Source organism: Pristis pectinata, chromosome 11 (assembly GCF_009764475.1).
Source record: "Pristis pectinata isolate sPriPec2 chromosome 11, sPriPec2.1.pri, whole genome shotgun sequence".
Taxonomy (NCBI): Eukaryota; Metazoa; Chordata; class Chondrichthyes; order Rhinopristiformes; family Pristidae; genus Pristis; species Pristis pectinata.
In genome coordinates, this window is record NC_067415.1 from 39,874,125 (window position 1) to 39,892,465 (window position 18,341).

At 39.0% G+C, this 18,341-nt stretch overlaps 2 protein-coding genes across 6 annotated transcripts in view; one reads left to right on the forward strand and one right to left on the reverse strand.

The window, feature by feature from the left end:
- Positions 1 to 40: 40 nt before the first annotated feature.
- Positions 41 to 15,325, reverse strand: LOC127575952 (BTB/POZ domain-containing protein KCTD21-like). Of its 5 annotated transcripts, XM_052026227.1 has the most exons (3): positions 11,261 to 11,615; positions 3,599 to 4,389; positions 41 to 1,136 (listed from the first exon to the last, which is right to left on the reverse strand). In XM_052026227.1, the coding sequence occupies exons 2-3, from the start codon at positions 4,352 to 4,354 to the stop codon at positions 1,128 to 1,130; spliced, it is 765 nt and encodes a 254-aa protein (XP_051882187.1). In that variant the 5' UTR covers positions 4,355 to 4,389; positions 11,261 to 11,615; the 3' UTR covers positions 41 to 1,127. The 5 variants fall into 5 exon arrangements, with proteins under 5 accessions (XP_051882187.1, XP_051882186.1, XP_051882183.1 ...); XM_052026226.1 differs by lacking the exon at positions 11,261 to 11,615 and adding an exon at positions 14,962 to 15,325 and having other exon boundaries at positions 41 to 4,389; XM_052026223.1 differs by having other exon boundaries at positions 41 to 4,389.
- Positions 15,326 to 15,538: 213 nt separating this feature from the next.
- LOC127575949 (ubiquitin carboxyl-terminal hydrolase 35-like) overlaps positions 15,539 to 18,341 on the forward strand; it is a 54,403-nt gene continuing 51,600 nt past the window's right edge. Inside the window, exon 1 of the mRNA XM_052026217.1 lies at positions 15,539 to 15,659. The gene's annotated coding sequence lies outside the window, so the exon portion shown is untranslated. The remainder of the gene's footprint in view (positions 15,660 to 18,341) is intronic.

The following is an 18,341-nucleotide window of genomic DNA, read 5'->3' on the forward strand; positions in this document are numbered from 1 at the left end:
AGGTATGGCTACTATATACACAAACTCCGTGCAAGACCAGTACTGTAAAGAACAAGCAATTTTAATAAGGTAGATTACAACAATGTTGGAAATTGACCACATGCTGTTCCTCTTCCAATAGCATGAATTTCATTTGATATACATTCTCATGTCAGCTTTACACAATGTACCATAGAAAAATATTAAATACATATTCATATTTAGTTCATCTTCATACATGCAGTAATTTAACAAAAGTGGTAATAATGACCACAAATTATAGTTTAGAAAAATGTCAGGTCTTCAAACAACTCTTCATCAGCCTGTATTCTTCTTGCCACTCAAGATTATTGTTTTGTCAGTTTAATTTTCCATGCCTCCATTTCTAATAGTAATAAGTAAACATCATAGTATTTACATTAAATTCTTCATTGACGAAGAAGGGTATGAAAGAAAATATAATTTTACTGTGGACTCTTATAATTTTCAAAAGTCAGATTGGTACTCGAGCCTTACCATTAGCTATTAAAAACATCTTTAGCCACGGAGTAGTAGTTCATATCTCAATGTAGACATGCAAATACAAAAGCAAGTCATTTAAAACAGGCTAAAGAAAATACATTTTCATGATTTTCCAAGTGGCCACTAATTTAAAGCTTGTATACACAAGCATTTGTCCAGAGAAGAATAGTTTGAACAACTGCTGAAAAACTCAAATTTTTTTTTTAGGCAGTAAAAAGCTAGGACGTCACACAATCTTTCAAGCATTGCTTGAATTTTAAGTTTGATTCAAAAGTGCCAATGGTTTAGCAATGCTTATGTAATTTCTTCCACTTGAAGAAAAAAGTACTGCAACAGCTGGGAGCAGCTCACCAGGACTTCAAGGTATCAGGGGCACTGTCAAAACCAGAAGTCCTTAGACCATATTATTGAAGCTAGATATAGAAACTGGATAGAATATGCAAAAGCAATTATAATCGAACAACAACAAATTCTCCATGCAGGAAAACCTCTTAGCCACTTCCACAAATGGAGAAAAAGCAGCAGAACAGCCCAGTGGTAGACCTTCTCCAAGGCACAGCAATGAAGATGAGCCCATGTATAGAACAATTCATAGCATGTTACTTTGATCACTATGAACTGCATCTTCATCCTCCCTGGGAATGACACACAAGCATAATGAGGCCCACTAAATGAGCTGGATTACCATTGAATGCTTCAAATAAATTATACCTGCTGTATTGTTTTACCTCTTCAGTTTGCTACAAGAACGTTCACATAAGGAACATTTAGCGACTTCTTTAGTGTTCATGCTCTTTAAATGAATAATTATAACATGTAATAAACATGCATGAAGCATTTAACCAATTTCCAACCTTAGACTGATTAATTAGTTAATATTTCTGAAATGATTAACTCACTCTTTTAGATTGCGAGTTAACGTACTCCAGTCCTCAGTTAGCATTAATTCCCAATTTCTTCATTTTCATAATAATTGTACAAAATATCTCATCTTTACCAAGTGTTAGGATCATTAATATAGAGAGCTTGGAAACAGACCTTTCTGCTCACTGAGTCCACATTGACCCATTCACACTAATGATACAGGATTCCCTTTGTATCCTCCTCGCATTCTCATCAATTTCCCCAAGTTCTACCACTCACCTACACACGAGGGGCAACCTAGGGGAAACCCACCCATCACAGAGAGAATGTGCAAACTCCACACAGACAGTACCAGAGGTCAGGACTGAACCCAGGTCATTGGAACTGTGAGGCAGCAGCTCTACCAGCTGCACCCGTGCTGTCCTTATTAAAAGTTCAAGTAAATTATACCTGCCATATTGCCCTCATTTATTTTTTCAGTTTGCTGAAAGGAACATTTAGCTAATTCTTGATACACACTTGTTCTTTATATGTTTAGTTCTAAGTATATAAATACATGTACTTCATGCAAATATGTTCACACAATAATCAGGTTTTTATCTGGATTTGATTAATTAGGTTAACTGACAGTCTCTCCTAGCCCATTCTTCTCTGACTGCTGTCCATTCAGTTTCACCCAGAGGATCCTGTTGTGCATCTCTGCCATCCTTGCCTGCTTGTAATCTCATCCCTTTTCTTTGATCACTTGTTTGCCTTGCTGTTTATTTCCTGGGGAAAACAGTCCTTCAGCTTTGTCATTCACTCTTCTTTCTGGCCCTCCACCAACCAGGACAACTCTGATGTTGTTTAGCTGTTCTTTCACATTGCATTTGGCATTCCTTCTTATCACTTTTGTAGTTTTAGCCATTACTTCTGTAACTCAAGTTAACTTCGCACAGTGGTTTAGCCATTCTTCATTAAATCTGGCTTGACCGCATTAATCTCTTTCCACAGTCAAATCCTCCCAGTATTTCAGAATTGCATTCCACAACGAACCTTCTCATCTCAAAGAACAAATGGATGTCTTCAACTTCAATAATGCACAGCTGTTTTTGCCACCATCTACCCCAACCAGCACCACACTCATTCTGCAGTACCTCTTCTGCATTCTAACTCCACCTATCCAAAGGCAATTCTGAATACTTCCATGACTCCTCAAACCATTTTGCAATTTTCCAGACCACGTCCCTAACATCTTTAATGGTGTACTTTGCTGAAGCACCATCCCTATTCCATTCAAAACTGCTATTTTCAACCTCCATCTTCAAAAAAAAATTTAACTTATCTGTCCCCATTTTTTTCTGGAACATCTCAGTTGTTGCATTTTCACAAGCCACTATTAATGCTTGTTGCAATTATTAATAACATTTATTTCCAACTTCTGGTCGGCAATAATAATGTTTCATTGCATTTTCCAAAGCAGGATTTTATCCCTTAAATTATTTTCAGGAAGTCACAGCTGCTACTTTTCTGTTCTTATTACAAGTCCTGTATCTACCTGGTTCTGCATAGACTACATTTCTTGTAGCAGTTATTGCAATTTATCAGGAATGCCATGTCCTTAACAAACAGCAATTCCATAATATTTTGTAAAATTATTTTATAAAATGTAACATGATACCAGAGTCAGTGTTCAATCAGTAACTATCTGGTAAATTGTCCTGTTCCCATTTTCTTTGATGTCTGTACTGCATCTACATCATGCATGTTAAGAAATATACTCATTTATTCACCACAAATTGAGAAAACTATTTTGTTAAAAAAATCTTGTGATTCTTTGGAGTCCTTCAGCTAAAGCATGATATTTAATATATAGACCAAAATAATGGGTGATATTTGTTTTAGAAGTTAAACAATTAGAGTGTTACTAGAAGTATTCTTTTCAAGGCTATACATTTCTTTTACAATGCATTGCAAAACTATTTATACAACACTACAGTAGTTGTAAAAGCTGGGGTAAAAATAAATTGTTGGAATTTGCCAATATCATCATAAAATAAACTATCACACAGATTACATTGTTATGCTCTTATTATTCAAAGACAGGTTTAGTAAATGCAGCAACCTTGAACTTAAAGTGCCATATAGTTTAGAAGAAAAATAATTTAAGGCTTTTACTGTGTCACAGTAATAAAAGTTTAATTGTTAATACTTTAAGAGATGTTTTCTATTTATATCGGACTAGACGAAGTACCTTATAATTCATGAAGTCAGAGGAATCTGGCTGCAGTGAATCTACATGGAATCCATCACTCATTGCTGTTTTTAGCACTTCCTCTACGAACAACTGAAAATTGTTAACTTGCTCATTTGTAGGCACAATCCAAAGTCTTTTTAAGTTTTGTCTTGTGTATTCATCTTCAGGCAGCACTGCCACATGTCCAACCCATTGTAATGTCAAATGGTGTGGATCCTTTTTCTCATAACCAATTGGTAAAAGTCTACCATTAACAAAGTAACAAAACTTGGAGCTCAAATGCTTCAAGAATTCAGCTGATGTGCAAAATATGTTGGCATCAAAGACTTCTGTACTACATGAGGTTAGGTTGTACATTTGTGGGGCTGGTTTAACAGTGAAGTACACAGTCTGCAGTCTCTGGTCCAGAGTAATGTTGAGCATTGCATTCCTTTCCGCCTTGGCATTCTCAGACTCTCTCTCCTGCAAAGCCTCGATTAAGGGCTGGATCTGGTAAAAATCAGCTTCTCTCTTCAAAAGCCTAACTTCTTGAAAATCATCTGGGAGGTCGAGGTTTGATGTGCGCAAAAAATTTAGAATATATCGAAATATTTTCCCATCTCTGTCAATGAAGTAATTACCATGCTGATCGCTAGTTGAGGGCATTTTCCCACTGAACATTACACCCAGCATCGAGTCTGGGTATCGTGTTAAAGTTGCCAGAGAACTGGTATACAATTTTCCTCCTACATTTAATGTTATAGGATCAGACATATTGAATTGATACTGTTATCTTAATTCCCTATAATCTGTTTCATAAAAGGAGACAAAAAGAGAAAAAGATTTTATGAAACAGTACTTAATGCAAAGATCAAAAACACTCTGTACCACACAGAAGTACTGCTTCTATCCTCCGTACAAATGTTTTTTTGATGTGAATATGTTGGAACGACATAATTCTGTTTCTTTACTTCATTGGCAGCCACATATTGCACATTTTGTGATTCTGTTTCTTTCTTCAACATAGCTGGAAAGAGAAGAGATTGGCTTTCTTACAGGCACCACCTTATGTGGCCAATAATGAATACCTCTTCTAATTTTGCAGATCATGCTAATATTACTAAATAATTATCTAAAGGAGGAAATCTGGAAAAGGGGGACACGTGTCAATATTGGTAAATGAGGGTATACATATTGTAGAGAAGGTTGATACAACTAAGGAAAGGCAAAGACTCAATATGGTTGGAACTCAAGTCTACTTTATATATAACTTGGTATTTTAATCACAGAAAAAGACTACTGCTTCTAGCCTCCGTACAATTTTTTTTGATGTGAATAGGTTGGAACAACAAAACAATAAAAGAGGAAATGTGTGATCATATTACATACAAAGGAATAACAAAATTATTACAGAGAAACAAGTCACTGCAGATGCTGGAATCAGGAGCAAAATAAAAATTACTGGAATAACTCAGCAAATCCAGCAGCATCCTTGGAGGTAAAGGGATGGTTGACTTTTTGGGTCTCAACCTTGTATACAGGGTCTCAATCTGAGACATTGATCAACAAAATTATTACTGTCAGTTTTACTTATTCACCTGTTGATTGATATGGAATTTAAATGGAGAAAAGGGAATGGAATTTCAAAAGATGCAAGAGGCTCCTTCTTTAAGCCTCGGAGGTAGCAGGGCTGTGTCTTGTTTTGAATTAAAAGATCAAGCTGATGGGTAAATGAGGAAAAACATTCTCCAAATCATGGTCACTACTTGAACAAAGTCAAAACAAACTAGTTCATGACATTTTTTTTAAAAGAAAGATGAGAAGCTAAATAAAGCAGTGAAAAGAGAAATTGTCAATAAGTTCTGTCTGGCAAGAGAAATTGTCAATAAGTACTGTCCAGGTACAGAATTATTTTATTTCACTTAAACACATATCTTAGGAATGGCCTTGGTTAGGTGACACTGAAGATGGCCTAAGACAAACAACATTATGAAATGGGTTTGTATGCCTTCTCCTAAGGGAAATAAATACAGACAGATTTGATTTGTTTTTTGCTGAAGCCAATTTTATAGGTGGTTAGCTTAATACAAGGATAGGATAGCATAGACCGAAACAATAGTGCCCAATATCAAGATTTCAAGAAGACGAGGTCACAGATCAAGGATCAAATGCGAGAGATTTAGAGCAGAAGGCAGGTGAAACATCTTTATATGAGAGATGAGACAACAGAACTTACTTTCAGAATTAATAGTTGAAGTAGAAAATATGGCAAAATACAATTTGACATTCTACTGAAACACCAAATTCATGGGAAAAAAATACATCCTATGCAAAGCATTGTGCACGTTAACCATCATGGTTTAGTGGTGGCAGCTTCATTTTTACAAAAAAAAAGTCCTGGACTCGGGTCTATCTATGCTGATAGTCCAGTCCCATATTGAAAAAGTGCTGCAGTCTCAGAAATGTAATCTTTTAACCAAGTCATGAAATCAAACCCCTAAACGCAAAAAATTCTAAGGCATTCTTTGGGACAACAGGGGCTTTTCTCTAATCACCCAGTCAAAATTTATCCCGTAACCATCTAAAACACAGATTATTTGGTCATTATTGTATCCTCGCCAATGCAATAGGGACTAGACTTCAAAGAGTCCTCATGTAAATGTAAATCATTTAAAAAAACTATAACAAATTCTAGAAATGTAATTAAAATGAGAGATATAAAAAGCAAATTATATAGACCAGTAAGTCTAATGTGTTGACTGAACAATTTAAATATTTTTAGCTGTTAAGAAAAAAATTAGCATGGTCTTGTAAGCCCAATTAATTTTTTGATAGGCGACTAAAGTAATGAACAGGGGTATATCTGTGGATGCTGTTTATATGGACTTAGGGGACCTTTGGAAATGTCCCTCATCAGAGACTGCTAGCTACAGCTCAAGGAATTGGAGGCAAATTATTCTCCTGGCTAGGAAAATTGCTGAGCAGCAGAATACACAGAGATAATGGGTACATACTTAAATTAACAGGAGGTAATTATAGTATCTGTGATGGGGCTCCGTTCGTAGCCCATTTACGTGATGGAAAAAAAAAACACAAGAAAGAGTTTACTGATGATAAAAAAAATTATAGATGGAAGCACCAAATTATAAAGATTGTAATAGTAAATTGGCAAAAAAAACTTGGGCATGAATTTTAATCTAAATAATTATGAGATCATCCACTTTAGAGTTTAGAACAATAATTTGTATTTAGTGTCATAACAGAACAAAACTTGCATTATACAACATTATCAATTAAAATTTAACACTGAACCTTGAAGATATTAGAGAAATGACAGTCAAAGCAGCTGCCTTCAAGGGACATCCTAAAGGTGAAAAGAGTATTAGGGAAGGAAAGTAGTTTTAGAGCTTATAGCCTTGACAAATGAAGGTGTGGCACTCAAATATCATAACATCAAGATGGTAGGATTGGAGAGATGCAGAGATTTCAGAAGATTAGAAAGATGGAAGAAAACACAAATGGACTTGAAAATATAGAGGAGAATTACAAAATTGGAAAATTTCTGATCCATTCTTTAATGTAGGTCACGAATATTAGGACAGTGGGAAATCAGGATTTGGTACTAGAAAGTGCACAGGCAGCAGTTTGGACAACAACATTTCAGAGAATACAAAATTGGTGAGCCAGGAGGATATTAGAACAGCCAAGTTGGGAGGACAAAGGAGACCACTTTCTACAGAAAATGCTGGAAAATCTCAATAGGTCAGGCAGCAGCTGTGGAAAGGGAAAAGGTTAACATTTCAGGTCTATGGCCTTCATCGGAACGGTTCACTGTTAACTATTTCTCTTCCCACAGATACTGCCTGACCTGCGGAGTTTTTCCAGCATTTTCTATTTTTATTTCAAGTTTCCAGAACCTGCAGTTCCCTCCCTCTCCATCTTCATTTGTGAGCACTTTCTAAGTTGGGAAAAGCTGGAAGCAACGAAGGGCCAAAGAGAGTCAAACTGCAAGCACATTGATTATTAAAATGTCACGTCCCGGTCCAAAAGAAAATTAGACAGATCAATATTATTGCTACCTTTATATCCAAAGAACGAGAATACAAAGTTGTAGAAGTTATGTTGCAGCATAGCCATGGTTACACCCAAAATACTCTGATTGGTTCTGGGCATAATAAGGTAGAAAGAATATTGTGGCCTTGGAGAGAGGGCACTACAATTTACTAGATTGACAGTTAGATGTAAAAGGTTAAATTACAAAGACAGATTACACAAACTAGGATTATATTCCTGGAATAAATAATTAATGGATGATCTATTTGGTGTTCCAAGGATATGAAAGGAAACCAATAGGGTAAATAGAGAGAAATCTTGCACTGATTAGGGAATCTTAGACTAAAGCATATAATCAAAAGAGAGCCAGGCTTTTCTGGAGGGATGTACAAAGGATGGTAGAAATATTGAAACTTTATTCTATTAAGTCAATGGTAGAATTTAAATCTGAGATAAGTACTTTTTTCGTCAATAGAAATGAGAAAAAACCAAACTTGTATAGTTAGATCATAAGTCAGCTATGGTCTCACTGAACCACGTCAAGGGATTAGATGGACTACAACTGTCCTACCACACAGAGCTAAGTCATTTGTTGCAGCAGGTTTTTTAAAAAAACATTTTCTTTGATGCAAGAAAATATTAATAATCACATTTACCTGGCCTTTTCACATATCTCTTCAACCCACTCAGAACATAGAACAGTATAGCAGAAGAAAAGATCCTTAGGCCCACAACGTCTCTGCTGACCATGATGCCAGTCCAAGCTAATCCCACCTGCTTGCCATCCATCTATTCCCTGCCTCTTCACATGCCTGTCTAAATGCTTCTTAAATGTTGCTACCATATCTGCTTGCACCACCTCCCCTGGCAATGCATTCTAGGCACCTACCACTCTCTTTGTTTAAAAATCAACTTGCCTTGTAAATCTCCTTTAAACTTTCCCCCTTCACCTTTAAGATATACCCTCCTGTATTTGATATTTCCATCCTGGGAAAAAGACTCTGAACTATCTACCTTATCTATGTTTCTCATAATTTTATAAACTTCTATGAGGTCACCCCTCAGCCTCTGACGCTCCAGAAGAAACAATCCAAATTTGTTCAACTTCTTACAGCTAATACTCTCTAATCCAGGCAAAATTCTGGTGAACCTCTTCTGCACTCTCACAAAGCCTCCACAGCTTTCCTGTAATGTTGCAACCAGAAATGCACACAATACTCCAAATTTGGCTTAACCAAAGTTTTATTCAAATGCAACAGGACTTTCTGACATTAATACTCAGTACCCTGACTGATGAAGGCAAATACACCCTCTTTAGCATTCTATCAACTTGTGTTGGTCACTTTCAGGGAGCTATGGACTTGCACCCCAAGATCCCTTTGTACTTCATTGCTCCTAAGGGTCCTGCCATTTACTTTCCTCTTGCATTTGATCTCCTAAAGTGCAAACCTCACACACGGATTAAACTCCATCTGCCATTTTTCTGCCAACATTTCCAACTAGTCTCTGTACTGCGAAATTCTTTGCCAAGCTTCCTCGTTATCCACAGCTCCAACAATTGTTGTGTCGTCTGCAAATTTACTAATCCAACCACCTACATGTTTGTCCAAATCATTTACATATATCACAAACATCAAAGGTCCCAGCACAGATCCTTGTGGAACACTACTGGTCACAGACCTCCAGTCAGAATAATATCCCTTCACCACTACCCTCTGTTTTCTATGACCAAGCCAATTTTGAATCCAATCTACCAAGTTTCCAGGGATCCTACATGCCTTAACCTTCTGGATCAGCCTACCACGAGGGACCTCGTTGGAAACTTTAAAGTACATGCATATAATATCCACTGCCCTGCCTTCATCATTCAACTTTGTCATCCCTTGAAAAACCTCAATCAAGTTTGTAAGACATGACATCCCCATGCTGACTATCCCTAATAAGTCTATGCTTTTGCAGGGGTGAGTAGATTCTATCCCTAAGAATATTTTGCAATAATTCCCCTACCATTGATGCAAGGCCCTCTGGCCTATAATTTCCTGGTTTGCTTCTATTGCCCTTAAACATAGGAACAAGGTTAGCTATTCTCCGGTCCTGGGACTTCATCTGTGACTAAATAAGATGGAAAGATTCCTGTCAAGGTCCAGCAATCTCCTCTCTTGCCTCTCTCAATAACCTGGAATAGATCCCATCAGGCCCTGGCGACTTATCCACCTTAATGTCCTTCAAGAGCCCCAAAATACCTCCTCCTCCTTGATATCAACATGCCCTAGAATATCAGTGTATACCTCACTGATCTCGCTATCCTCCACATCCTTCTCCTTGGTGAATACCAATGCAAAGTACGAATTTCGTAACTCGCCCACTTCCTCTACCTTCAGGTATAAATTCCCTCCTTTGTCCTTAAGTTGTCCTAGCCTCTCCCTGGTTACCCTCTTGTCTTTAATGTATCTATAAACTGCCCTGGGATTCTCTTTAATCCAACTTGCCAAAGACATTTCATGACCCATTTTAACTCTCCAGATTCCCTTGTTTAATTTCTATCCCGCTTCCTTTACATTCCTCCAAGTCCCTGTCTGATGTTTCCTAAACATCACACATGCTTCCTTTCTCCTTTTGACCAAATTTGCAATCTCTCTCATTAACCAAGGTTCCCACATCTTGCCATCCCTCTTTTTCTTCCTCACAGAAATGTGTTTTATTATTTATGTTATTGTGGAATCATATCTAGGAAATACACATTTTAGACTGAGGAAAGCAGAGGAAAATCAGACTGTTCTTCAAAGAAAAGTGCAAAATAAACCTCAAATGAACCATATCTCACAAGTCAATCTATTTTTTTTCTGCTTACTTTAAAATTGAGATATCTAAAGTGATTTCATAAAATGCAATCTGTTCTCACAGTCCTCTTCAACTTTTTTTATTAACTAATCATTTCTCAGTTCCACAAATTACAAATGGGTACCGTAGCATCTTAATAAGAGATAAAAACAGCACTGTTGCCAATACTCAACTGAGTCAAAACATGGCCTAGAGGAATATCTGTTGCAACAAGGTTAAAACAAAAATCACTCACATCTTCTGTGACAACTATTAACATATTTAATGCATTCATTTTTTTTTAAAAGGAGGCTCTGATTGATAAGCGTTACTTATTGCACACTAAACGTCCATCACATTCTTCGAACAGACATTCCCATAAAGTAGCACGTTAACACCAAGCAGAAATCTTATTTCCGAAGTTTATTCTGCTGGTCAAAACCATTCCAGCAGCTAAATATTCAACTAGGTAAACAAACACACGTCAAAACTTAACTTTAACGCAGCACGTACTTTCTAAATAAACAGTCATGACCCCGTGTTGCGCTATGAACCTGTTTTCGTATCCACTACTTTCGTCGTGAAAGCATAATTTACGCTGACAGCGGATTTGTTATGTAAAAAAAACCCTTTCCGATTGAAACGCACTAGATGCGGAAGATTACAGCACCATTCGAACATGCACTTTTTAATGCAACCATATCCAGAATCTCTGCTTCCGCAACTACAACATCGCCGAACACTGCGAAGATGAGGCGCACCTGCATTCACACAAACGCTGCATTGTGCACAGTGCACGGCACTCACCTTGCTTCAACCCAACTTCGTGACGAGCCCGTGGTGGAAGCTGGTAGCGCATCGGCGTCCGGACTTTGTAGTTTTATTGCCAGTGTTTTACGTGAGTTTCTCCACCTTGATCCCAATAATGAACCACAACTCCCAGATTGCAAAGCAACACACATGCGCATTACCGTGTGGATGGCTGTAATCAGCATTAAAGCTAGCGCAGTTCTTTCGTCTTCTGCGCAGGGTGAATTAAAACTTCATAGGTTTTGTGTTGTTGGGTGCCATGAAACAATTCTTAAGTCCACCCCCCAAAAAAAGTCCTGAAGCAAATTATTGCAGTTGTTAGAAATTTGAAATAAAACAGAAAATGTTAGAATGCTCAGCAGAGCAGGCAGTATTAATAAAGAGAAAAGCTGAGTTAATGTTTCAGGTCAATGGAAGAATTATGAACTATAATTCATGATTTTTTCATCTAAATTGATCAAAACGAAGTCACAATAATAACTTAGGGTCTCTAGGGTCTCAATAATTTACGTGGTTAATATTTACATCGACTACGATGTTTAAGTTCAGAAGTAAAATACAGCAAGTGCTGGAAATCTGAAAGCCAGAAAATGCTGCAAATTCGCCATAGGTCTGAGGAGAGAAATAGCTATGATATTTCAAGTCATCAGAAAAATTATGATGAGAGGCCAATGACCTGAAACATTAACTTTGTCTTTCTCTGCATAGGGATTAAATTGACTGTTGAGTATTTCCTGCATTTTTTGCTTTTTATATTTTCCTTTCATAAACAGACTTTGTCACATAAATTACAACACCAAATTATTTCCATAAGATTTGACTGTACATTGTTGATACTGAATAAATTCCTGTAATAATTGTGTAGCACTGACATTTAAAGCAGCAAATAAAAATATATTTGTCAAGTTTACAATAGTTGTAAATGTGATTATTTCTGTTATGATCCCTCATTTGCAATGTTCAATATTATTTAATCATTTATGCTTGATAATTAAGATACCAGCTTTTCATGGGAAAATATGTACTAAAAATCACAAGAGCATGTTGAGTAAAGTGAAAAACAAGCTACATCTTTCCCAAAACCATGACAATGTCCATCTCTGTTCCCCCCACTCTCGACTCTCATTATCCTTGTGTTGTCAAACAACATGTCTGACATTTTGTACCAGATGAGTCACAATATTCTCCAATTAAACATCAGGAAAACAAAAACCATTGTCTACAGCATTTATCACAAATGCTGTTCCTTTACCAATGATTTAATTACCATCCTTTAGCCCTACCACCAAGAGTCCATTCATTGCCACCATCTTAAACTAAACCAGATTGCTTGTAATCTGCAATTAATATTTAACTCTGATCTGGCCTTAGTCTATAACTTTGTATCTTCTCCATAATAAAGATGGCCTCAGCATTACTCTCTTCCTTGTTTTGGTTACCTTGAGTGTCTAATGATTTCCAATGCTCTCCAAGCTGGCTTTACAGCTTGCACACATCTATGAACTTTAGCCCATCCAAAGCTCCTTTGCCTATATTTCAAATGGTATTAACCCCTAGTCACTCATCACCTTATTCACTGAAGGGCCTGTTTTCTGCTGTATGGTTCTACGGTTCTATAGTTCACCAACACCTCAATTTTAAAATTTTATTCCCCATGTTAAAATGATTGTAGGCCATTCCCTAACTGTGTAAAGGTTTCCAGCCTTTTCACTCTTCAAACACTCTGCAATTGCCTGATTCTGGCTCCAACCCCTAACTCTGGCTCCCGATACATCTCGTTCCCAGGCAGTGGAGATTATGCCTTTGGCTACTGGGCAATGGTTGGAATTCCCTAAATCTTTCCATCTCCCTCTTTCCCCTCTAAAGCAACATCTTTGACCATATTTTTATTCAATTCTTTGAATACAAGTATGTGAGAAATGCTGACAGAAGTAGATCTTTTGATTCTTGGAGTGATTACAGGCCAGTTGGTTTAACTTAGGTGAGAGGCTACTTATTGGAATCAGTTCTGATGGGACAGTATAAATCTTCATTTAATTAATCAATACAGGCCGGTCAGCATGGATTTTTACTAAGGGTAGCTTGTGTCTGACTAACGATCAAATTCATTGAAGAGCCAACAAAGAATGTCAATGAGGTCACTGATTTTGATGTAGTTTACATGGATTTCAACAAAAGCTTTTGACATAGTAGGCTGGTCATAAAAAGCCAAGGGATCCAAGGAAGAGTAGGGAAACTGGATCCAAAGTTGGCTCAGTGGTAGGAAGTGTAATGGTTAACAAGTATTTTTGTAACTGGAAGTTACATAGGGCTCAATTTGGGGCATGCTAATGGTGTTTGAAGATAACAGTGATAAAGTTTGAAGATAAAGTTTAAGACTGAAGGAAGATATGGATGGTCAGTTGGGTAGAAACATGGCAAATTGAGAGGTTTCACTCCATGTCATACAATTTGGGAGATTGTATGACATGGAGTGAAACTTCTAGGTTGTTGGCATTACAATGCACTTTGTATCTTTGAGTTTTCAGGCCACGCAGATTAAAGGTTTGGAAGGTACTGTTGAAGGAGCCTTTATTTAGACGCTGTAGTGCATTTGGTGAACAAAATTAACTGTCATTGGTGGCAGAGTGAAATAAATGTTTAGGGTGAAAGATTAAGTGGTAATCAAGCAAGTTGGATGTCTTAAAATAACTAAGTACTGGAGAAAATACATAGAAGATTTACAACTTGCAAATAATGGAAATAATAGAGCATGCAATAAGAAGCTGTTGAAAACTCAGCAAAATAAGTTGTAATTGAGATTCTAGATGAGCTGAAAATTGACGAGGAGGTACTAGGCAAGCCAGCTGTACTTAAAGTAGAATAAATTACATGCTCAAGATGGGTCAGGTCCAAGGTTGCTGAGGGAAGAAAGGGAGGAAATTATAGAGCCTTTGGCCATAATCTTTCAAACATCTTTAGATTCAGGACTGGAATATTTTAAAAGGTGTAGGGATAAATGCTAAACCTATTGACCAGTCAGTTTAACCTGGCTGGTAGGGAAAGTTGTGGAAACAATAATTGGGGTCACAATTAGCAGTCACTGTGAATTTATTAGAGAAAGACATCATGGATTTATTGAAGAAAAATCATGTCTAACAAACTTGATATTGGTGAAATAATAGAAGATTGAGGAGGTAAATGCAGTTGATATGCTTTCAAAACATCATATTTGGCATATCAAATGTGTTTTTGATAATGTGCCGTATAATAGGCTTATCATAAAGATTGAAGCCCGTGGAACTATAGCTCAAAGCTGAAAGTAAGGAAGAAAAAAATTGCTAGGAACACTCAGCAGGTTTAGAGCATCTGTGGAAAGAGAAACAGAGATGGTGCTTCAGTTCAAAGGGCCCTTCGTCAGAATTGAGGAAAAAGAGAAAAATACGTTAGTTTTAAGTTGAGGAAGGTGGGGGAGATACGAATAGGACAGAATGAGACTAGAGTTGCTGTGGGGATATGCTATTGATGAAGTCATCTGGTTGTTCGTTCATGAAGAAAGTTAGCGTGTGGAAAATAAACAAACAAGTAACACGCAATAGTGGTGAAATGCAAGCCAGAGCTGCAGGAAATACCGAGCACATCAGATAGTGGTAGTGGAGAGAGCAAAAAACTGAGTTAATATTACGATGAATGATCTTTGAACAGAGAAAGCAAGTTACCTTAAATTGTTGGAATCACTATTGAATTTAGTAGGCTGTAAAGAGCCCAAATGGGCGATGGGCCTCGTTAAAACAGTGCAGGAAGCCACGGACAGAGAGGTCGGAGTGGGATGGAGTATTAAACTATCAGGTTAATGTAAACTCAGGGTCGCCCCTGTAGATCGAGCTCAAGTGCTCCGCAAAGCGGTCATCCATTCTGGGTGTGGACACGTTGCGACCTCTGCCTCTCTCTCTTGGAACTCTGTTTCGCTCTCCAGCTGAGCGTTTCCAGCACCTTTTGTCTTTACTTCAGCTCCCCAGCAATTTTTTTTCTTGCTTTTCAACTAACGCTAACACAGTGTAAGATCCATGCAGCTGCATAAAACCCGACATGTGGTCCTGACAGCATTAACTTATGCGCAGCGGGTGTGGACGATGCAGCTTTGCCTGGCCTCGCACTGATTGGTTATTGAGATATTTAGGGGCGGTGCCTGTTTATCAGCCTCGACCTGATTGGCCATTGGGGAGGAGGGCAGGGGGAGCGTGTGGCCTGTGGCGAACGGAAGGTTCTGGACGAGCGCGCGTGCGCGCTGGCGTCTTTAAATCAGAGCGTGAGCAGGAATATTCCAGTAGCTGTGGGGTTACTAACTTGTAGTTGGCAGCAGGCGTCCTCAAGTTTAATGTCTTCCCCTTGGTGTCGGTCGGATGCCAGTTTGAAGGTGAGTGGCGTTGGTTTGCAGACGCGCTGGGGTGAGGGCGGCATGAGGGAAAGGAGTAGGAGGAGGGAGCGAGTGGCCGGGACTTGATGCCTGCTGCAGTTATCAGGAGTGGCCGGGTCCCTGGCGCCGTGTAGGTGGGGCTCAATCAAGTGTAGTGATATCATCGGGTCGCTGCGGGAACAGCGCAGGCATACTTCAGACTAAATTTAAAGTTTCATTTTTTAAAAAAATGTCACTACGCCTGTGAAGCGTTCATCAGATTTGGGTCCTCTCAAGATGACACTAATCTGGGTATCAAGTCAACGCCGTTAGTCATCTTGCAGTTGTTTCCTGCGCTTTTGATTTTAGACTTGCCTTTAATGTCACTTATTTAAAACGTCCTTTTGAAACCGATAACCCCTCTGCCCTTGCAATCGTTTGCCCCGTTACCAATCACTCCTTAATCAAAGCCCTCCAGTGTGTTGTAGCCTCTCGTTTGTGCCCATCTCAATTTCGGCTTCCAGTCAGAGAGCAAAGAAAAACCCTGCAGATGCGGGCCATCCGAAATAAACACAAATTGTTGGAAGCCTTCGGCAACATCCACTGAGAGAGGAATGGAGTTAACGTTGGTCCTGTTTCTGTCTTCATGGCTGTTACCTGACCTGCCGAATGTTTCCAGCATTTTCAGAATACCTGCCCCTTCGTGAAAAAGACTGAATTAAAAATATTCGGGGCAGTTGTAATTGTTATAATCCTTTGACCTGCTTGCAGCCCTGACACTGTTCATGTTATTATCATCTTAATATAATTTCCTCCATTTGACATCTACTTGTAATCTAATTCTGATCTTGTGATCACCCATTAGTGCCCGTGCATTCGATTGCTTAGACACCATGGATTTTCTCTTTTAAAAACTTTAAGTTGTGTTCTTTTATTTCTGCTCTGACTCAGCAAGGTTTTTATTTGGTTACTAATGCTCTTGACATAATGTTCTTGTCATCGACTTCAAGACCTGTGTGGATGAGTGTGTGCTTTAGAGAACATGCTGAGTTTTCCCAAACCAGAAGCCCTGGATGAACCAGGAAATCTACAGTCTACTGAGTGCTAGATCTGTGGTGTTCAAGACCAGTGATCCAGAATCCAACAAGAAGTCCAGGTATGACCCATGGAAGGCCATCGTGAGAGTGAAAAGGTAATTCTGCATGAAGTTGGAGACACAATCGGATGTATGACAGCTGTGGCAGGGTTTGCATGCCATTACTTCCTATAAGGTGGAACCAGCATAAATGGCAGTGATGCTTCACTCCCAGATGAGCTCACCACCTTTTATGTGTACTTTGAAAGGGCAAATAACACTACACCTGTGTGAATCCTCACAGCACCCAGTGACTCTGATCTGTCTTGGAGGCCGATGTCAGGACATCCTTCAAGAGGTGAACCCATGAAAGGCGTCAGGATCCAATAGTGTACCTGGCCGGGTGCCGAAAACCTGTGCTGACCAACTGGCTGGAGTGTTCAAGGACATCTCCAACCTCTCTGCTGCAGTCTGAGGTTCCCACCTGCTTCAAAAGGGCATCAATCATGCCAGTGCCCAAGAAGAGCAGGGTGAGCTGCCTCAATGACTATTGCCCAGTAGCACTCGCATCAACTGAAGTGCTTTGAGAGGTTGGTTATAGTGAGAATTAACTCCTGTCTGAGCAAGGACCTGGACCCACTGCAATTTGCCTACTGCCACAACAGGTCTACAGTGGATGCACTCTGACTGGCTCTTCACTCTGCTTTGGACCACTTAGACAGTGGCAAAATATGCATTAGGTTGTTGTTTATCAATTACAGCTTGGCATTCAATACCATCATCTCCCTCAATATTAATCACCAAGCTTCAAAACCTGTACCTCCGTACCTCCCTCTGCAACTGGATCCTTGACTTCCTTATCAGGAGACCACAGTGTAGATTGGAAATAACATCTCCTTCTCGATAACAATCAACAGGCACACATCAAGGATGCATGCTTAGCCCACTGCTCTATTCTGTCTACACTCATGACTGTGTGGCTAAGCACAGTTCAAAAGCCATCTATAAATTCACAAATGACACCACCATTGGTAAAATCTTAGATGGCAATGAGGAGGCTTACAGGAGTGAGATAAATCAGCTGGTTGAGTGGTGTCACAACAACCTTGTCTCAACATTGGTGTCTCAACATTATCAAGACCAAGGAATTGATTGTGGCCTTAAGAGGAAGTTGGAAGAACATACACCAGTCCTCATTAAGGGGTCAGCAGTGGAAAGGGTGAGCAGCTTCAAATTCCTGGGTGTCAATATCCCAGGATCTATCCTGGGCCCAATACATTAATGCAATCATGAAGAAAGCATTGCCAGTGGCTCTACTTCATTAGGAGGTTGAGGAGATTTGGTATGTCACTAAAGACTCTTGCAAATTTCTATAGATGTACAGTGGAGAGCATTCTGAAAGCATCACAGCCTGGTATGGAGGCTCCAATGCTCAGGATAGCAAGAGGCTGCAGAGAGTTGTAGACTCGGCCAGCTCCATCATGGGCACAACCCTCCCCACCATTGGGGTGGTGCCTCAAGAAGGTGGCATCTATTACTAAGGATCCTAACTATCTGGGACACGCCCTCATCTTGCTGCTTCCATCAGGGGGGAGGAGGTACAGGGCCCTGAAGACCCTCATGACTGT